The 22,648-nt window shown below is 46.0% G+C and overlaps 1 protein-coding gene across 1 annotated transcript in view; it reads right to left on the reverse strand.

Annotated features, from left to right (window-relative positions):
- slc24a5 (solute carrier family 24 member 5) overlaps positions 1 to 20,661 on the reverse strand; it is a 58,680-nt gene extending 38,019 nt beyond the window's left edge. The window contains exons 1-6 of the mRNA XM_038814756.1: positions 19,527 to 20,661; positions 19,160 to 19,339; positions 14,999 to 15,082; positions 13,810 to 13,913; positions 13,285 to 13,385; positions 10,903 to 11,186 (exon numbers count right to left, since the gene is read on the reverse strand). Coding sequence (XP_038670684.1) covers positions 10,903 to 11,186; positions 13,285 to 13,385; positions 13,810 to 13,913; positions 14,999 to 15,082; positions 19,160 to 19,339; positions 19,527 to 19,668 — 895 coding nt within the window. The 5' untranslated portion in view covers positions 19,669 to 20,661. The remainder of the gene's footprint in view (positions 1 to 10,902; positions 11,187 to 13,284; positions 13,386 to 13,809; positions 13,914 to 14,998; positions 15,083 to 19,159; positions 19,340 to 19,526) is intronic.
- Between the last annotated feature and the right edge of the window lie 1,987 nt (positions 20,662 to 22,648).

The raw sequence follows: 22,648 nt of genomic DNA on the forward strand, positions 1-22,648 counted from the left end.
TTTAAACAGCAAAATGCTGGCAAAGTATAGCACTGGTCGGGTGCTCTGCTCTCTTTGCTAAGCTACTCTCCACCTTTATGGACATGCTGCATGTCCTCTGGCAGCATCTTGTGTTTTGATTTTGAACCTGATGATCATTTGCTTTTGGAAAAGGGCTTGCGTCTGTTCACACATGCAGCGGGATTCTCCCTTCTGGAGGACTAAGTCCTCACGCCGGCGGGAGAACCCGCGCCAACCACTCCGGCGTCAAGTGCGGAATTCTCCGCAGTTTCGGGGGCTAGGTGGAATCCCGCCCATGCTGTCTGAGCATTTCCAGAATTTTCTGTTCTGGCTTCAAATTTCTAGCATCTACATTATTTTGCGGTTTTGTTTTGCACGCCTCCCCATTTTCCTACCGTTTAAAAAAAATAAATTAGGCCTGACCCTTCCATGGTTATTTACATCAATTTAGTGCTTAAATTTCTCAAATACTTTGTTCTATTACTTGACTGAAAAGATCTATTATCACAAACTCAGCCAGCAAGCTTTCCAGTTTAGGGTTACTGGCACCAAGATGCGCAGATGTTCGACAAACGCTTCAGCAATTTTGTTTTACCCCTCCCCTTGCCCAATTCTATTAATAGACTTGTTTATCTCAGAGCTTCAGAGTTGAAGGAAAGCAAGCTCAAAAACATCAACAGATAGCAGGCCGACTGGTCCAAGTTTATGTTTCAACATTAGCAAAATCTTTGACTTTCATTTGAACAGTGATTGACGATGTTTTCGAAGCACAAATTCTACAATTATGTCACTTAATTCGCTGTTTTTCTTTTTACTGCAACAGCACTAGGTTATAGTTCAACTCGGAGGTCAGGCTGGACTCCTGGACTTGGTTGGTTGGTCATAGGTTGGTTGGTTGGCATTATTTCCCTGCAGAGGCCCTGCAGAGTTCAAACATTATGTGGAATGTCATTCCAGTGCAGCGGCACAAAGAAAAATCACTTATTGTCACAAGTGGGCTTCAAATGAAGTTACTGTGAAAAGCCCCTAGGTGCCACATTCCGGCGCCTGTTCAGGGAGGCTGGTACAGGAATTGAACCGTGCTGCTGGCCTGCCTTGGTCGGCTTTAAAAGCCAGCTCTTTAGCCCTGTGCTAAACCAGCCTCAAGGTGCGCGCGGAAGACTTGGACCTAGAATCAGGATGGGGAGAGCTTAGGAGGAGGCATTTAGCCTGTTGGGTCCCTGTTGGCTCTCGAGGAGCAACTCAGCTAGTCCCACTCCGTCATTTTCCTCGAACACTACACAAATATTTAGTCAGATAATTATTCCAACCGTTCAGTCGGCAGGGTCTTTCATTCCCGCTGAAGGCAGCCCCCCCATCCCACCCCCCTCCCCAGCCGAGGGCGCATACAACGGGATACCCTGTTATCAGTGATGGGACCAGAAGATCCCACCACTGACCAATGGTGTGTCACCTCAGCTGCAGAGTCAGCGGAGGGGGTGCAAATCCCAACACATGTTTGCGTCTGCCACGGCCGTACTCTCAGGCAGTGAATTCTAGTTCCTAACCACTCGCTGCATTAAAAAAAGAAGGTTTTCCTTCACGTCGCTTCTGCTTCTTTCCCCAATCATTTTCAAATCAGGACACCATCTGAAGTATTCAGAGTCTTGAAAATTCTGAATTTTGGCTGATGTCAGGGTTCATTTTGGGTCGTTAGCCTCAATATAAATTCAGGGTGAATACCAAAAGGCAAATTTGGATGGGCGGCACATGGCGCAGTGGTTAGCTCTGCTGCCTACGGCACTGAGGACCCGGGCCCGATCCCGGCCCTGGGTCACTGTCGGTGTGGAATTTGCACAGTCTCCCTGTGTCAACGTGGGTTTCACTCCACAACCCAAAAATGTGCAGGTTAGGTGGATTGGCAATGCTAAATTGACCTATAATTGGGAAAAAAAAGAAATAATAATTCGGTACTCTAAATTTATCAAAAAAAGGCAAATTTGGAAAAGAGTAGGACAAGTGGACACAGGGACACAGTTTTAAAAAACATTTTAAAAAATAATAATTTTTTTCCCCCTCCAAATTAAGGGGCAATTTGGCGTGGCCAATTCACCTAACCCTGCACATCTTTGGGTTGCGAGGGTGAAACCCACGCAGACACGGAGAGAATGTGCAAACTCCACACGGACAGTGACCCGGGACCGGGATCGAACCCAGGTCCTCAGCGCCATAAGCAGCAGTGCTAACCACTGCACCACTGTGCTGCCCGTGATTGGCAAAGATAAGCTGAAAAGATGACTCTGGATGTATGAATAGTGATCACCAGAATCATCCAATGAAATCCAACAAGGTCTTTTTTTTTTATTTTTGAAGAATGAGGACAAGTTAGTTTCGCCTTTTTGGGGTCTCTAATTTATACAAAAATCATGAAGATTAGCTTAAATTTCAGCATTATTCACATTTGTTTCAGCAGAATAGTAATGTAATCAAACATTTCTAAATCAATTGTTCAAAATGATGCAGCTTGTAGAAATAACAGCTCAACATTTTTAAACTACAGAGGGTGACAATCATTTCAAAATCTACACAAAGGTTTATAGGCCCCTGACAGTAGTTAACACTGTAGGACAGAGTGTACAGGAAGAAAATCGGGTGTGTATGGAATATACCACAATAAATCATTGATGACTTTAATCTACATGTAGATTGGGTGAAACATATGGCAAAGGTAGCCTGGAAAATTAGTTTATTGATGTATTTGGGACAATTTCTTTAAGAATAGTGCATCCTAGAGCCAAAAGGGAGCAAGCTATTCTAAATCTGGCAATGTGCAACACGCCAGAATTAATCAATAATCTCCTGTTAAAGAAGATTCTAGGCAACAATGATCATAAAATGATCGAATGTTCTGTTCAGTTTGAAGGTGAGAAAGGTGAAAAGAAATGAAAATCGCTTATTGTCACAAGTAGGCTTCAAATGAAGTTACTGTGAAAAGCCCCTAGTCGCCACATTCCGGCGCCTGTTCGGGGAGGCCGGTACGGGAATTGAACCGTGCTGCTGGCCTGCCTTGGTCTGCTTTAAAAGCCAGCGATTTAGCCCAGTGTACTAAACCAGCCCCTAATAAGACTAGTGTTTTAAAGTTCATAGAATCACTACCATCATAGAATCCCTACAATGCAGGCCATTTAACTCAGAGTCTGCACTGACCTTCCAAAAGAGCACCTCACCCAGACCCACTCCCCACCCTCTCCCTGTAACCCCACCTAACCTTGGGACACTAAGGGGCAATTTAGCACAGCCAATCCACCTAACCTGACATCCTGTCAGTGGGAAGAAACCGGAGCACCCGGAGGAAACCCACGCAGACATGCTGGGGCTGGTTTAGCACACTGGGCTAAATCGCTGGCTTTTAAAGCAGACCAAGGCAGGCCAGCAGCACGGTTCAATTCCCGTACCAGCCTCCCCGAACAGGCGCCGGAATGTGGCGACTAGGGGCTTTTCACAGTAACTTCATTTGAAGCCTACTCGTGACGATAAGCGATTTTCATTTCATTTCATTTCATTTCATGGGGAGAATGTGCAAACTCCACACAGACTGATTGAATAAAAAATGAAGAGGGAGAAAAGTAGGATGATGAGAGAAAGCAAACTAGTAACATAAAAACTGATCAGTATTTAAAATAGGAAAAAAGAGTGACTAAAGCTAGTGTTGGTCCTCAAGAGTTGGTCCTCTGGGGAATTAATAATGGAAACCCAGGAAATGGCGGAGACATTGAATGGGTATTTTATATCTCTTCACTGCAGAAGACTTGGAAAGCTTCGAGAGGCAAGAGGGAGAAATTTAAAACAATCTCCATCACCAAGGAAAAGGCAGCTGGGTAAATTCCTGGACCTAATAGCTGAAAATTCAACATGGGGCGGCATGTGGCGCAGTGGATAGCACTGGGACTGCGGCGCTGAGGACCCGGGTTCGAATCCCGGCCCTGGGTCACTGTCCGTGTGGAGTTTGCACATTCTCCCCATGTCTGTGTGCGTTTCACCCCCACAACCCAAAGATGTGCAGGTTAGGTGGATTGGCCATGCTAAATTTCCCCTTAATTGGAAAATAAAAAAATAATAAGTGGTTACTCTAAATTTTATACAAGGAAGTAGACAGAAAGCAGGATACTATAGAACATCTAACATCTGTGATGGAACCATCAATTCAGCAGACACGTGTTTCCGATATGAATCTAGGCTTTAATCGACTTACTTCAGAGCCAGCCTGTTACCCGTTGATGAACTCTTAGTGAACTCAGGGTGACTCTGGATAACGGTATTTATACAGCTGCACTAGGGGGAGGAGTCATGAGCGGAGCCAAGGGTGGAGCCCAGTACAAGTTCCTGAGTAGTCCCAGAGCTACTCCCCCTAGTGGTAGGATAGCGCTACTGCGCTTACAAAGACTGTGAATTATCATATGTATATTACATTCACCACATTCACCCCCTGCAAAAAAAATCAAGTTCGGCGGGGGTGGTGGCCTACAACGTCAGTCTGGCCGGTGGTCGAATTGTCCGTTGTGACCTGCGGAGCACCAGGGTTGCAGCCTCTTGCGGTGGCTGGAAGGGTGTTGTGTGCTGGGGTACGATGGCGGACTCCAGGGAGGGTTGTATCCGAGCTTCATACTCTCCTGGTTCGACCGAGGACTGGGGGCTGGCCGGCGCGGAACTGGTGGAGCGAGCCCGTGGGCTCGGGAGCGCAAGGGGGCGGCAGCATGGGGTGTAGGGTGAGAGGTCCTTCTGTGGGGGTAGAGGGGGCGCTGGATCCGGTGGGTGCCAGATCCCAGAGGGATACTGTGTCCTGACGGCCGTCAGGGAACTCGACGAATGCGTACTGGGGGTTGGAGTGGAGCAGGCGCACCTTTTCAACAAGGGGGTCAGTTTTGTGCGCCCTGACGTGTTTCCTCAGAAGTACGGGGCCCGGCGTCCTCAGCCATGCCGGAAGTGAGACCCTCGTGGTAGTGCCCCTGGAAAAAGTGAAGAGCTTCTCATGAGGGGTCTGGTTGGTCGCCGTACACAAAAGGGACCCAATAGCGTGGAACGCGTCTGGGAGGACTTCCTGCCACTGGGAGCTTTCTAGACTGGAGGGTCAGTAGGACGGTCTTCCAGATCGTCGCGTTCTCCCTTTCCACCTGCCCGTTCCCCCTGGGGTTGTAGCTGGTAGTCCTGCTCGAGGCAATGCCCTTGTCGAGCAGGTACTGATGCTGCTCGTCGCTCATGAAGGACAAACCCTGGTCGCTGTGTACATAGCTGGGGAAACCAAACAGGGTGAAGATGCTATGCAGGACCCGGGAATGTGGGATTTCATGTCGGGGCACGGGATAGCGAATGGGAAACGGGAGAACTCGTCTACGACGTTTAAAAAGTAAACGTTCTTGTTAGTTGAGGGGAGTTGCCCTTTGAAATCAATCGCGAGGCATTCAAAGAGCCTAGAAGCCTTGACCAGGTGGGCCTTGTCTGGTCTATAGAAGTGCGGTTTGCACTCCGCACAGATCGGGCAATCCCTGGAAAGGAGAACTGGCCGAGTTCCGTAGAGATTCTGTGGCTCACCCTCATTTGCAGTAGACTTAGCTTCTGGTCCTCTGTCGTTTCGGCTGTGCTCGCTTCTGCCAGGTAGGCCTTGAAGCACCGGATCCAGTGGGAGAAGATTTCTTTAGCCTCTGCATCCTGCGGGTCGGGTTCCACGGGTCCAGGCTTGAGGGATGATTCCATAATCATAATTTACTGTTCTTAAGTCGATTAAATTGATGGAACCATCACGTGTTTCCGATATGAATCTAGGCTTTAATCGACTTACTTCAGAGCCAGCCTGTTACCCGTTGATGAACTCTTAGTGAACTCAGGCGGACTCTGGACAAGGGTATTTATACAGCTGCACTAGGGGAGGAGTCATGGGCGGAGCCAAGGGTGGAGCCCAGTACAAGTTCCTGAGTAGTCCCAGAGCTACTCCCCCTAGTGGTAGGATAGCGCTACTGCGCTTACAAAGACAGGTGTGAATTATCATATATACATATATATATTACATTCACCACAATCTGCCAAAAGGAAATTGCTAGAATTCATTATTAAGGAGGTAGAATACTTAGAAAATCATTCTAAGTTCAGGCAATCAATAAGATTTTGAGAGTTACTTGAGGAATAACAAGAATGGGGGATAAAGGGGAACCGGTAGATGTGGTGTTCATGGATTTTCAAAAACCACAACCGATGCACAGTGGCAGCCATGTGTACCATCTGCAAGATGTGCCACAGCAACTCTCTCTTCAACAACACATTTCAATCCTCTGCCACCTAGAGCAACAAGGACAGCAGATACATGGCAATGATCTGCAAGTTCCCCTCACCACCTTGACTTGGAACCATATCGCCGTTCCTTTACGGTCTCTGTGTCCGAATCCTGGGACTCCATTCTTGCGGGTGTTGCTCCAACACATGACTGCAGCGGTTCAGGAAGGCAGCTCACCACCACCTTCTCAAGGGCAATGAGGGATGGGCAATAAATTCTGGGGATGTCTTGTGGCACAGTGGGTAGCAGCCCTCCGGGTTCAATTTCCACTCCGGGACTTGTAGCCATGGAAGGCTTGCTCATAACGCAGTTAACCAAATAACACAGTTAACCAACAGTATCAACCTGCAAAATCCTTCCTGGTTTAGCTCACTGGGCTAAATCGCTGGCTTTTAAAGCAGACCAAGCAGGCCAGTAGCACGGTTCGATTCCCATACCAGCCTCCCCGGACAGGCGCCGGAATGTGGCGACTAGGGGCTTTTCGCAGTAACTTCATTGAAGCCTACTCGTGGCAATAAGCGATTTTCATTTCGTTTCATTTCAAATGCTATTGGCAGTCGGTACGAGTGATTGAGACGCCTGGTCAGCTATGCTGGATGTGTAGTGATGCCCCTCAATCTATGAGCCTCTGGTGACAGACTAGCCACCTGTTCCAGGGAAATCTTCCTATGGAAACAGATGAAAGTCTGCCTTGCGAACGACTAGGTGCGAGAAGTGAAACAACAACAATGAATGTTGGCCAGCGACGCTCAAATCCCAGTAACAAAAAAAAACGATCTCTGCAGAATTCAATTGAAAAATCAAGATAATTTTGCGGTGGCACAGTAGCCTGTGGTTCCCACTGTTGCCTCATGGCGCTGAGGACCCGGGTTCGATCCCGGCCCCGGGTCACTGTCTATGATGAGTTTGCACATTCTCCCCGTGTCGGTGAGGGTTATCATAGGATTTACAGTGCAGAAGTAGGCCATTCGGCCCATCGAATCTGCACCGGCTCTTGGAAAGAGCACCCTCCCCAAGGTCAACACCTCCACCATATCCCCATAACCCAGTAACACCACCTAACATTAAGGGCAATTTTGGACACCAAGGGCAATTTAGCATGGCCAATCCACCTAACCTGCACATCTTTGGACTGTGGAAGGAAACCGGAGCACCCGGAGGAAACCCACGCAGACACGGGGAGGATGTGCAGTCTCCGCACAGGCAGTGACTCAAGCCGGAATCGAACCTGGGACCCTGGAGCTGTGAAGCAATTGTGATAACCACAATGCTACCGTGCTACCATTCCACCCCCATAACCCAAAGATGTGCAGGTTAGGTGGATTGGTCACGCTAAAAATTGCCCCTTAGTAGGCAGCAGGGTGGTACAGCGGTTAGCACTACTGCCTCACGACGCCGAAGTCCCAGGTTTGATCCCTGCTCTGGATCACTGTCCGAGTGGAGTTTGCATATTCTCCTGTGTTTGCGTGGGTTTCCCCCCACAACCCAAAGATGTGAAGGGTAGGTGGATTGGCCGCACTAAATTGGCCCTTTATTGGAAAAAAAAGAATTGGGTATTCTAAATGTATTTTTTAAAAATCAAGATAATTCAATCTGAATGCGACATTTGTGTGGAGCATTAAAGACATATTTGGAGACAACTTGGACACAGAACTTTATAAGTAAGCAAATTCAAATTTCAAGACACCAATTCAACCTTTAGTGTGATGCATGTTTATTCAATTAATGATTCTATAATAAGGTGATCGTTAATCTGGTTGTGGTATCAACTCCCATTTTCCTGTCGCCCCCATAACCGTTGACGGTTCTGGTCTATCAAAAATATTTAATTTATTCAAGGCTAAGTTAATGACCCAGGGGCCACAACTCTCTTGGAAGGTTCCATACTTTATTTTATTTTATAAATTTAGAGTACCCAATTCATTTTTTCTAATTAAAGGGCAATTAGCGTGGCCAATCCACCTATCCTGCACATCTCTGGGTTGTGGGGGGTGAAACACACCCAAACACGGGGAGAATGTGCAAACTCCACACGGGCAGTGACCAGGAACCGGGATCAAACCTGGGACCTCGGTGCCATGAGGCACTAGTGCTAACCACTGCACCACCGTGCCACCCAGGTTCCACACAATACTGACTATCTGAGAGAAAAGAAAATTTCCTCACCTCCGTTAGGTGGATTGGCCATGCTAAATTGCCCGAGTGTCTAACGATGTGCAGGTTAGTGAGGTTACAGGGATAGGGCAGGGGAATGGGCCTAGGTAGGATGCTCTTTCAGAGGGAGGGTGGTGAATCTGTGGAACTCTTTGTTGCAGAAGGCTGTGGAGGCCAAATCACCGAGTGTCTTTAAAACAGAGATAGATATGTTTTTGATCAATAAGGGGATCAGGGGTTATAGGGAGAAGGCAGAAAAATGGGGGTGAGAAAAATAACAGCCATGATTGAATGGCGGAGCAGACTCGATGGCCCGAGTGGCCTAATTCTGCTCCTATGTCTCATGGATGGTGCAGACTCGATGGGCCAAATGGCCTCCTTCTGCGTTGTAGGAATTCCATGATTAAAAAGGAAACTATTCTAAAACTGCATCTCCTAGTTCTAGTCTCTCCCAGAAGGGGAAATATCTGGGGCACGATTCTCCCAGCCCCGCGTCAGGCCGGAGAATCACTGAGAATCAGCGCCATTAACGCCAGCGTGTTTGGCGCGGCGCCGGTCGCGGGCCGCTGTACGAGGACGGGCTGCCGATTTTCCGGCCCGGATGGACCGCGTGGAAAAAGCAGAGTCCCGCTGGTGCCGTCCACACCTGGTCGCGGGAATTCTGCGTGAAGTGAGGCCGGAGCGGCGTGAACCGCTCCAGCGGCGTGCTGGCCCCGTGGGGGCCAAAATCGCTAGTGCCGGCACCCGTTTCGCGCCGTCGTGAAACGCGACGGCATTCACGGTTGCACGGACACTCTGTCCCGCAATCGGAGAATTGCGCCCCCGAAGTCTCCTCAAAATCTCATGTTTCTAAAAGATCACCTGATTGTTCAAATCTCCAATCTTTCTTCAAAAGATATCTCATTGAAGAAATTTTTCCATTGACTCACTTGACCGTTTTAAAAACGAAGATACATTCACATTCAGCACACTCTTTTTCAATCATCCTTTGATCAGCCAAACTGCTGATCTTATGCAACACGCAAAAAGGTTTTGTTCTCTTTATTCATTCATGGGATGTATACTGCCCAGGCCAGTGTTTGTTGCCCATCCCTGACGGGCCTGGAAATTAGAGGCTTTCTCAGCCATTTCAGAGAGGAAGTCAAGTGTCAACCACATTGCTGTGGGTCTGGAGTCACATGTGGACCAGACCTGGTGAGGACAGCAGATTTCCTTCCCTAAACGACTGGAACCAGATGGGTTTTTATCATTGATAGTTTCATGATCACCAATACAGAAACCTCGTTTTCAATTCCACGTTTTATAAGTTGAATTTAAAGATTCCACCAGCCATGGTGGGATCTGAACCCATGTCTCCAAAGCATTAGCCGGAGCCTCTGGATTACTAGTTCAGTGACATTAACACTGCACCACCGTCTCCCCTCTAATTAGAACAGTACAGCACTCATGGGGTCATGCAGACCGTCATACTTGTGGCTCGCCTGTTAAAAAGGCTATTCAATTAGTCCCACTCCTCTCCTCTCTGTCCCATTCTTGGAACATCTCCTCAAAGTATTGATATCAAAGGCAATGTGAATGCAAAAAATGGAATCACTTCGAGAGCAGACCAGGAGTGATCAGCCATTTGAAAACTTAAAAGTATAGGAGCAAATAAATCATAGGACCATCGAAAGTAGGTGCTGGAGTTGGCCATTCGGCCCATCGAGCCTGCACCACCATTCAATATGATCGTAGCTGATCATGCAAATTCAGTATCCCACTCCCTCTTTCTCTCCATATTCCTTGATCCCTTTAGCCGACAGGGCCATGTCCAGCTCCCTCTTCAATATATCCAATGAACTGGCCCCAACAGCTTTCTGTGGTAGAGAATTCCACAAGTTCACAACTCTCAGAGAGAAGAAGTTCTTTCTCATCTCAGTCCTGAATGGCTTACCCCTTATTCTTAGGCTGTGACCCCCAGTTCTGGACACCCCGAACATCGGGAACATTCTTCCCTCATCTAGCCTGTCCAGTCCCATCAGGATTTTATATGTTTCTATGAGATCCCCTCTCATTCTTCTAAACCCCAGTGAGTACAAGCCCAGTCAATCCAGTCTTTCTTCAATGTTGTTAAGTGTACAGGTGTCCTGTGGCAAATTAGTACAATGCCTTCCTAATCTCAAATATAGTTTCTAATGGTCTTGTCCACAGCACAAATTTAATACAAAGTGATGTTTCATGCAGACATGCCACCCAAGGCAGGGGTTAAAACAAATTGTTTTGAATTGATGTCTTGATCCACATTTAGTGGATTATTACTTATTCAGGCAACCCCTGAATGATTTTATATTGACATATAAAAAGATAATTGTATGGATAATTTCCTCATGTTTGCACACATTCGAAGCAGATGGACACACATGCAAGTGTTTCTGTGTAAAGCAAATGGATAATCCGTGTGTTACCTTCAATAATGTCAGAGAGCCCGTGTAAACTAAGAGAGAGTTGGGAATAATCAGAATCCTCTTGAAAGATCCCACTGTCTGATCGAGAACGTCGATGCACCAATGGCCCATTTTTCTCTTGCCAATCAATGAGTGGTTGTTGCTCATTGCCTTCTTCCATTCCTCGTGTTAGACAGGCGCAGCATGGGCTAAATTTCTCCATTAGGTACCGATTTATTCGAATGTCAAAGCACAGGACCACAACGTATAATGCGTAGATCAGTAACATCAAAGCAGACTCATACCTAAAAGTCAGAACAGGCAACTCATGTAAATGCCAATTTTGTATAAATATCAATTAATTCATGCATTGTGGTCATTAAGTGTTGCACTCAACATTGTAATATGAAACGTCAATTCAACCCACATACTGGGTATGTAACATATTATTACTACAGGGATCAGTGGTGTGATAACAATTGTATATATTTTTTAAAATGTTTTCTTACAACCAAAGTATAATTTCTTTTCTTGGATTACAAGATAAAAAGGTATTAATCATGGATTAGAGGGCTCCAGTAATAATGCAGTAATGGACCAGAGTCCAAGACATTCAACGTTCAATCTCAGCCTCAATTCAGATTCGCTATCTACTTTATCCAGGATAGTTTCACCATTCCTGGCTAGATTGTGAGGGAGGGTGCGAGAATATGATCTTGTATACTATTTAAAATCAGTCCACTCAACAGAGCAATGTGGACAGAATTTATGGATGGACTTACAAACAGGATGAAAGAGAGGTAATTAATTTTTACATATTAAAATAATTAGCCACGCAGATATGAAATTGTTTAATTACAACCATAGTTTTTTCTTGGTACAGATGCATTTTTAAGAGCTTGAAAAAGGCAAGGAAAATCAGTGTTGAGGAACAGAACACTACTGTCCTTTCCTATGCAGCTCATTTCTCCATGCAGATTAATGCGACTTCCACCATGCAGATTAATGCGACTTCCACACAGCCCCAAGAGTTTCTAAAACTTCACCACTGCGATTTTCCCCACATCAACAATGCTGTGGCTGCCAAGGGAATTTAAATGGATTTTGTGCCCACAAGATGATTGAAGCAGTTCTAATCCAATTTCACGAAGTCCTGAAACAGATCCGACTGCCAATTTAGCGAGATTTTGAAACTAGGTTCTGGGAGGTGAAAGATTAGTCTACCGACACACCACCTGATCCAAAAGCAGTCATTCTTTTAAAGTTTCTGTAAATACATTTCATCTAACATAAATTTGTATAATGTCGGGGTAGCACGGCAGCGCAGTGGTTAGCACTGCTGCCCCACAGCACTGAGGACCCAGGTTCGATTCCGGCCCCGGGTCACTGTCCGTGTGGAGTTCGCACATGCTCCCCCGTGTTTGCGTGGTGGGTCTCACCCCCACAACCCAAAGGTGTGCAGGGTAGGTGGGATTGGGCGCGCTGAATTGCCCCTTAATTGGGAAAAAAAGAATTAGGCACTCTAAATTTAAAAAAAAACTTGTATAATGTCTAAAAATGTAGTGCAGCCCTAAAAAGATGCACCAAAGATCTTAATGTACGGAAGCCCTCGATTCCTCATATGAGGCAACAGCTATAACTTTGAATAGAAGAAACTACCCAAAAGCCTTTAACATTCTAAGCTAGCCAATGTGAGGTACGCACGGGTAGCCCAGGGATGCAAATTGTCCTCATAGTATTGTGGCTGAAATTGGAAGTCAGTAAGCAAGAGTAAGCTAAATCACTGATTATTCCAGAAGATTCCAAAAATCATACCGTTCATATCACTTTCATGTGTTACACATGGTTTACCAGGATGTTGCCTGGTATGGAGGGCATTAGCTATGAGGAGAGGTTGGATAAACTCTGTTGGTTCTCACTGGAAGACCGGAGGTTGAGGGGTGACCTGATAGATCTCTACAAAATGATGAGGGGTATGGACAGAATGGTTAGTCAGAAGCTTTTTCCTCGGCTGGAAGAGTCAATTACTAGGGGTCATAGGTTTAAAATGCGAGGGGCAAAGTTTAGAGGAGATGTGCATGGGAAGTGTTTTTTTTATACAGAGGGTACTGGGTACCTGGAACTTGCTGCCGGAGGAGGTGGAAGCAGGTACCATAGTGACTTTTAAGGGGCATCTCGACAAATACATGAATAGGATGGGAATAGAGGGATATAGACTCCGGAACTGTAGAAGGGTTTAGGTTAGACGGGCAGCATGGACGGCGCAGGCTTGGAGGGCCGAAGGGCCTATTCCTGTGCTGTACTTTTCTTCGTTCTTTGTACACTTACTCACTGGATTATTTGGTGGGGGAAATAACTAGAAGTTTAAAAACTGTGTTGTATTAATAGACAAAGAATTCTTACCAGTAAATCGTATTGTCGAAGATAATAACAACAAGGGCTGAAACACTGATCGCATAGGCGGCACAATCTCTGAACAGTGGCCAGCAAGTCAATTGGCAAGCCTGGAAAAGTTGATAAAATTATCTCATTACAACAATTTAACCTGTTTTCTCCATTCCCAGAACGCCCACCCAACCTGGAAAGGCCTTCGTCAAAATAATCCAAGACTTCAAAGAGAAATCGTATACCCGAAACACTGTTTCAGGCTGGATTGATGGATATGACAATAGCATCTGTTTCAGCACCTCTCGTGAGACTGGGCTGTACTTCAATAAATTCCAAATGCAAGAGTTTAAGCAACCTTGAACTGGTTAGATTTGGATTATTTATGATATTTGGTATCGTTCATCCATAATTTAATGAGATATTTCACTTTCCCTCCATTACTAGTGCAATGATCTTCAAATTGTGCTCCCATGTGCCAAACTGGTGGGACCTTTACTCACCTCTTTAAATTGTGTCAGTACCGAGATTCTGTTTACGTACCATGGTAGTTAATAATCCACAAGCGGCACAGATGCCAAGCAAATTGTAAACTGCTGACCCAACTATTGTACTGACTCCAATATCTCCCTTTGTCACAAAGACTCCTGTGTACAAAGAGAAAGATCAGATAGCGAATTCTGGAATTAGCCGCCGACAAATATGCGTCAATTAACTATATCCAAAATGGTTCCTGTGTGTGTTTAATACAATTTCTTGCATGGCCACAACAAAAACAGAAAATACTGGACAATCTCAGCAGGAATGACAGCATCTGTGGAGAGAGAAGGGAGCCAATGTGGAGAGACTGGGTGACTTTGTCAAAGCTTTGGGCTGGATTCTTTGGCCGCGACGCTGCAAGATTGCCATGGACAGGACACGAACCACGTAAAAGGTCCATTGACCTCGGGCGGGAATTTCCGGTCGCCGGGTGGGCGCGGCCGAAGAATCCCGCCCTTTGTCAAGCTTTGATGAAGAGTCATCCAGACTTGAAACATTAGCTCCGTTCTCTCTCCATAGAGGCTGTCAGACCTGCTGAGATTGTCCAGCATTTTCTGTTTCAGTTTCCAGCATCTGCAGTAATTTGCCTTTATATTCTTACACGGCCAAATGAGTGTATCCAGGATTGCTTTAAACATCACACTTCGATTGGAACTTCTAAAATGCATGAATTTTGTACAGTTCCACATTGTGGAGTGCTTTTATGAATAATGGCCAACACCTTTCCCCAGGTACTTTTAAACAATGAGATTGAAAAACATTTTAAATGCATTCCCCAAAATTCCTTATGGATAACCATTAAAAACGATCTTGACGTTAACGTAATAAATTAAGGAATGTGAATGCTGAACTGCTACACAAATGCAAGCGATCACTGAACATTAGTTGGAATGTGCTGTGCGATAATATTATTTGTGTTCACATTAAAATATAATATATTTTTAAAAATAAATTTAGAGGAGTACCCAATTCATTTTTTTCCAATTAAGGGGCAATTTAGCGCAGCCAATCCATCTACCTTGCACATCTTTGGGTTGTGGGGCGTAACCCATGCAAACACGGGGAGAATGTGCAAACTCCACACGGACAGTGTCCCAGAGCCAGGATCGAACCTGGGACCTCGGCACTGTGAGGAAACCGTGCTAACCACTTGCGCCACTGTGCTGCCCTATTAAAATATAATACAGGTTACCTAGAAAAGCTGTGACCAGCTCGGGTGCAGAACTTCCAGCTGCCATGAATGTTGCTCCTGCAACATCCGGGGTTAGACCAAGACCTGACAATCAATCACAAATATGATTATTCCACGGCTGAAATTCTATGGGGTAATTAAACATGCATTTAAACAAAGGCAGCTAACAAAAATAAAAAAATTGTCTGGAATAACGGGACAGAATATTTGTCAAATTCATCAAACCCTCAATTCTTTTTAAACTTGGACTTCAGACTGTGGCGGAGTTACGTGCTCCACAGGATGTCAAGTCCAAGTAACGGGAGATAGTCAGTTTGAGGAGACTCACATGGCTGGACTCCAATGCATTCCACATGAGATGACGACAGAGCTCTGCAGTTACACTGTACAGGAATATAAATGTGGCCGTCTAACCGAACCCTTCAGCCAGGCCCCACAGATACTTGCCAAAAGGTACATTGCAATTACAAAATTTAAAAAAACACAAGTTAAATTTCTGAATCCAGTTGCAACATCAGGAGCTCAGACAGAGAAATCAAAAACCCTAAAGAAAATTCAGCCCAAAAGGGAATGTTGCACGGGCAGATTTGAGTGGACTGGTCCACAGTACAGTGAATTTCTTCTGTACAGCAAAGCTTCCCAGCTCCTGAAGTCAAAATGCATTACATGATGAAACAAACACACCTATTCAACCCCATTTAAAGATGTGGAAAAGTGGCCGTAATTCTCCGGCCGTTGCGATTCACCTTTCCTGTTGGCAGTAAATCCCTGTCCTCGGGTATCCCGACGGTGTGGGGTGGCTTCGATGGGAAATCCCACTGACAAGCGGCGGAAGTGGAAAATCCCGCTGTCAGCGAATGGCGCGCTGCCGAGAAAACATGGGTGTGGGGCCGGAGAATTTTAAAAGTAGAATGCACACGTTAAATTGAATGGGATGCCTGATCTTTTAATCTAATAATTAAACTGCTTGTAAAGGAGATTCCAAGTACACAATCTTCATGACGCAAGAACATAAAGTCCAGAATGAGAACGGTTCATCCAACAACAACTTATATTTATAAAGCGACTTTAATGTAGAATGTCCCAAGGTGAGAGGTTTTGTGGAGTAGTGGGTAGTGCGCCTGCCGCTAAGCAGGAAGCTCTGGGTTCAAGTCCCACCTCAGGACTTGATGGTTAAGGAAGGGCATTCATAACGTAACCAAGCTGGTTGAGCATCAACCTGCAGATTCTTCCAATATATTATGTCAGACGTTAGGAGCAGGAACGTTTCCTGATCAGCCAGAGCCTGCAGAAAGCAAAGGCAGACTGCTGCAGTACCAAGACAAGCGTGACTCTGCAAGTCCATGGTCACCAATACTCTCTTTTGGTATGGTACCCTAGAGAGAGAGAGAGAGAGAGAGAGAGAGAGAGAGAGAGAGAGAGAGCGCGTTTGTCAGGCGGCAGGTGGCAGGGTTCCCCCTGCTGCCGCCACGTGGGGTCTAGGACAGGGTGCTCTCGCTGGTATGGGTTGGAGAGGGGAGGATCTCGGAAGTGTACCAGATGATGCAGGAGGTAGACGAGGCCTCGGTGGAGGAGCTGAAAGATAAATGGGAGGAGGATCTGGGTGAGGAGATTGAGGAGGGGATGTGGGCGGATGCCCTAGAAAGGATGAACTCCTCCTCTTCGTGTGCAAGGCTTAGCCTCATACAGTTTAAGGTACTGCACAGGGCTCATATGACCGGGACAAGGATGAGCTGGTTTTTTGGGACCGAGGACAGGTGTATTAGGTGCTCAGGGAGCCCAGCAAACCATGTCCACATGTTCTGGGCATGCCCAGCGCTGGGGGAATTTTGGAAGGGTGTAGCAAGGACGGTATCGAGGGTGGTAGGATCCAGGGTCAATCCAGGCTGGGGACTTGCAATATTTGGGGTTGCAGTGGAGCCGGGAGTGCAGGAGGCGAAAGAGGCCAGTATTCTGGCCTTTGCGTCCCTAGTAGCCCGGCGGAGGATTCTTCTTCAGTGGAAGGATGCGAGGCCCCCAAGCGTGGAGGCCTGGGTCAACGATATGGCGGGGTTTATTAAATTGGACAGGGTGAAATTTGCCCTAAGGGGGTCAGTGCAGGGGTTTTTCAGGAGATGGCAACCATTCCTAGATCTCCTGGTAGAACGGTAAAAACAATAGGGTCAGCAGCAGCAACCGGGGGGGGGGGGGGGGGGGGGGGGGGGGGGGCTAGAGGGACCTACCTTTAGCCCCATTAGTCTGTCGTAGACTACGTTCCTGTGATGGGTTGAATTCCTCCCCTGTATTTTTGTATTAATGGGATGTTCGAAGTATCTTTCAGCGTAAAGACTGATGCAAAATATCTGTTTAACTCCTCTGCCATTTCCTTGTTCCCCCATATCTATCTCCACAGATTTGTTTTCCAAGGGGCTTCACTTTGACCTCTCCCTTCCTTTTTATACATCTAAGGAAGCTCGTCAGTTTTTATATTCATCGCTAGTTTGTCCTTGTGGTTTATTTATTTATTTTTATAAATTTAGAGTGCCCAATTATTTTTTTCCAATTAAGGGGCAATTTAGTGTGGCCAATCCACCTAACCTGCACATCTTTGGGTTGTGGGGGTGAAATCCACGCAGACATGGACCTTGTAGTTTATTTTCTCTCTCTTTTTAGCCCTCCTTTGCTGGATTCAGAATTTATTTCAGTCTTCAGAGCTATCACTGAATTTTGCCTCCTTATAATGCTTTTTCTTTCAACTTAATACACTCCTGGGCAGCACGGCGGCACAGTAGTTAGGATTGCTACCTCATGGCTTTGGAGGAGCCAGGTTCAATCCTGGCGCCGGGTCACTGTGGAGTTTGCACATTCTCCCTGTGTCGGCGTGGCTCTCACCCCCACAACCGAAAGATGTGCAGAGTAGTTGGATTGGCTATGCTAAATTGCCCCATAATTGGAAAAAAAATTGGGTATTCTAAATTTATATTAAAAAAAAAACTTCATACTCTCCTTAAATTCCTTGGTTAAGCGTGGCTGAGAGTCATGAATTACCTCCTTAAAATGTCTTCTGTTTTCAGTTTCCTGATAATCTATCTGCCTAGTCCATTTTAGCTAACTCCATCCTCATTTCACTGTAATTCCCTTTATTATGTTAAACACAGTTGTTTCTGTCTCCTGTTTTTCACTATCAAACTGAATATTAAATTTGGTCATGTTATGATCACTACTTCCTCGAGAATATTTTACTCCGAGTCATTTATTAAAAACTTAAAAACTACTTATTACCCATTACCAGATCCAAGATAGCCTGTTCCCTGGTTGGCTCCATGACATATTGCTCCAGGAAACTATCCCTAATGCACTCTATGAATTTGAGGTCATAGCTACCCTTACCAACTTAATTAACCCAATCAACATAAAAAAAGAATAAAAAGTCACCCATAATTATTGCTCTATTCTATTATGTGTTCCTATTATTTATATCTGTAATGACTTAGGCCAGGCCTTTGAGATTGGCCAAATAGAATAAGAGTTCCTTGATTAGTGGCATAATCAGGGAACCTCTTTCTCTGTACATAACAGGGAGTGTCAGATCCTCTGCACTCCCGGTTTAGACAGCAAGCTGAATGCACCTGGTTATTCAGTTGTTGGTTTTGTAAATAAAAGGGATTCTGGTGAAGGGACGTCTGCCTCCATGACCTTATTACAATATCTTTCCTACACTGTGGCTACTGTTTGGGGTCTATATACTCCTCCTCAAATGTATTCTTTCCCTTGCTATTTGTTACCTCCACCTAAGTGGGCTACATCATCAGAGTCTAGATCGTCCCTCAAAAGTGTTCTCATTTCATCGCTTATTAACAGTGCTACCCCACCACCTTTTCCTTCCCATCTTTGATGGAGATCTCCCAGTTTTGATCTCATATGGCTAAGCAACAAATTTAAGGAGCAGAGTAAGAGTTAGAATGTAGGTGTTTGAGTTGCAACGGTAGAGATACTGGTCAAACGGGTGTTAGACATGGCCATGTTGACATAGTTTCTATTATAAAATGGGGGAATTATGAATTTATAATAGGAAAATTATAAATTTTAAGTGTGATCTCAGCAAATGAAGCTTTGTAACCCAGAAGCATGTGCATACATGCACTGGATTATTTATACACACTAGTTAACATATACACTTACATTCACTGATAACTTCTAAGGAAGGTAAGAAATAATCTTCACAAACTATATCAATAGCCAGGAGCATGTAGAGGATGATGATAAAGTGAATAATTATCCCTCCCTCCTTTCTCTCTTCCAGTGTAAAAAATCCTTGAGGGAATTCAGATGAAGGAGAATGCACACACTTGGTTACATTATCTGGGGAGAGAGAAATAATTGCATTCGAATGAGAACATAAAATATCTGCACATCAGACATGCAAATTTACTGGCAATTAAAACATTGACACAGCCAAGAATTTGCTAAACGACCAGTCCTATCACAGAGCACGCCCTTAAACAATCCGTGTTGATCTCGGTAGTTAAGGTAGTTAAGGGAAACCAACCCGTTATAGCTCGACGAACTCGCTCAGCGCTGGTCAAGCTGGAGGAGGCAGTTTTGTGAATGCAATGAGCAATTCCGTACAGGACCAGGCTTATCCCCACCGCAAAAAAAGTCACTTGTCCTTTTCTGACTGTCGTTCTCATCCTCGATCGCAAGCCTCCCACACGATTTCTTCTTAAAGCTGCTCTTTCTGATAGCAAGAAGTGCTCGGAAACCTCGAAGTGTCACCGCAGTTTGATGGGAGATCATCAGAGTGGTCCAGTTTTGATTCGCAGTTGCAGAGGGGAGATTGAAACGCTCATCACAAAAATACCCTTTTAATTCGACTGTCTGGCAGCTCATGACTTGGATCACGCGGTTTACTAACTAATGATCAAAGAGCCTTCCCGGGAGGACCAATTAACTTCTTGATCAGGGACAGGAGCACTCAGCTCAGAAAGGGAGTGGTTGTTAAAGGGGAGACAGATTGCAATTTTTATCAGTCGTGTATTGCAACTATTCACTTAACTTTCAACAAAACAGGGAGGGGGAAAAAAAGTGTAAAGTCTTTGTTTTGCATTGAAGACTTGCAATTAGAATGGAAGTTTGGAACTTGTGTAAAGACCAGCGAAAGTACATTTTGGATACAGATGATTTTATGCCTATTTCCTCAGTGATTGCATTTATTGCCCTCTAGCCGCATCATTTTTTTCGGATCATCTTGCTGGAATCACAGCTATTTTCTCGTGACTGTGGAAATAATGGGGCTTTCAGAGGCACAAATTCAAGTAGAAAGAAACGACTGTACTCTGGAGGGGTTGACCTTTTCCCTGGGCTGGGGTCCTACGCACACTGGTTGGTCATCACCTTGCCCACTTGACACTGCTATTCACAGCAGGCTGGATAGCGGCTGTCACGGGTGAGCGAGAGAATACAGAGGAATCCAGTATTCAGACATCTTCCCTTCCAACCGTGGCCAATAGTTAGTGATAGAAACCTGCTATTTCCAGCATCCCTCGTCGCTTCTACATAGATGATTGAACACCAGACAATATGTTTCAACAGGGGAACATAATATTTGTATATTAAACCTATTTTCTTGCAGCTAACTCCTGAATAATATGCATGGGGTGGGCAGCATGGTAGCACAGTGGTTGGCACTATTGCTTCAAAGCGCCAGGGTCCCTGGTTCAATTCCCGGCTTGGGCCACTGTCTGTGTGGAGTCTGCACGTCTCCCCGTGTCGACACGTCTCCCCGTGTCTGCATGGGTTTCCTCCGGGTGCTCTGGTTTCCTCCCACGGTCCTGAAAGATGTTCTGTTGGGTAATTTGGACAAATTCTCCCTCTGTGTACCCGAACAGGAACAGGAATGGGGCGACTAATGTATGCCTACTTGTGACAATAAAAGATATATATTTTTTTTAAAAGGTTGTGGTAGGAGACTTATTGCAGAATCTTCAACTTTTTATGTATCATTTAAGATGTTTGACTATGATTTGTGCATAAAGACATTTGCAGTATATGATGCTCTCCCTATTTAAAAAAAAAAAATGTTTTTATTAATGTTTTTCTCAAACGGAATTTTTACATAACCAGTGGAAAAATATTTAACAAAACAAGGTGGCTATTTTCATTATACACAAAGAGAATATACATTAAATGAACAGTTCCCCACCTCACCCCCTGGATTGCTGCTGCTGCCGCTGACATTTAACACTCGCCTAGAAAGTCAAGGAACGGTTGCCACTGCCAGGCGAACCCCAGCAAGGACCCTCTCAAGGCAAACTTTATTCTCTCAAGACTAAGAAACCCAGCCATGTCACTAACCCAGGTCTCCACACTCTGGTTTCACGTCTCTCCACATTAACAAGATCCATCTCCGGGCTACCAGGCAGGCAAAGGCCAGGACGTCGGCCTCCTTCGCTTCCTGCACTCCCGGATCTTCCGACACCCCAAATATCGCTATCTCCGGACTCGGCTTTACCCGAGCATCCAAGACCTTGGACATTGCCTTTGCAAAGCCCTGCCAGAATTCTTTAAGCGCCGGGCACGCCCAGAACATATGGACATGATTTGCTGGGCTTCCTGAACACCGCGCACACCTGTCCTCAACCCCAAAGAGCTTGCTCATTCTTGCTGCCGTCATGAGTGCCTGATGTATCACCTTAAAATGAATTAAGCTGAGCCTGGCACATGATGCGGATGAATTCATCCTGCCCAGGGCATCAGCCCACAGGCCCTCGCCCAGGGCATCAGCCCACAGGCCCTCGCCCAGCTCCTCCTTCCACTTGCCCTTCAGTTCCTCCACTGTGGCCTCCTCCGCCTCCTGCAGTTCTTGGTAGATGTCCGACACCTTCCCCTCCCCTACCCAGATGCCAGAGACCACCCTGTCCTGTATCCTGCGAGGGGGTAGCAACGGAAATGTCCCCACCTGTTTTTTGAGAAGGGCGTGGACTTGGAGGTATCTGAAGGCGTTCCCAGGGGGCAGGCTGAATTTCCCCTCCAGTGCCTTCAAGCTAGGGAAAGTCCCATCTATGAACAGATCCCCCCCCCCCCCCCCCCCCCCCCCATCCTTTTGATGCCTGCCCTGTGCCAACTTTGAAACCCTCCGTCTATCTTGCCCGGGACAAATCCATGATTATTCCATATCGGGGTCCAAACTGAGGCCCCCTCCTCCTTCCTGTGCCTCCTCCACACTGACCCCAGACCCTCAGTGCTGCCGTCACCACCGGGCTCATGGTGTATCGTGCTGGCGAAAACGGCAGAGGTGCCGTTACCAGTGCCCCTAGGCTGGTGCCTTTGCATGATGCCGCCTCCAGCCACCCCCACGCCGACCCCTCCTCCATTACCCATTTCCTAATCATGGCCACATTAGCCACCCAGTAGTAGGTACAGAAGTTTGGCTACGGGAGCCTGATACAGTAGTTTGACCCACCCTATGAATCTCTCACCAAATCCAAACCTACCTAACCCTTCCCACAGTTACTCCCATTGCACCCAGTCAAAGGCTTTCTCTGCATCCATTGCAGCCACTACTTCTGCGTCCCCTCCTTCTGAGGGCATCATGATGATGTTTAGGAGCCTCCTCACATTTGTGTTTAGTTGACTGCCCTTGACGAAGCCTGTCTGATCCTCATTAATCAC

This window comes from Scyliorhinus canicula, chromosome 12 (genome assembly GCF_902713615.1).
Source record: "Scyliorhinus canicula chromosome 12, sScyCan1.1, whole genome shotgun sequence".
Classification (NCBI taxonomy): Eukaryota; Metazoa; Chordata; class Chondrichthyes; order Carcharhiniformes; family Scyliorhinidae; genus Scyliorhinus; species Scyliorhinus canicula.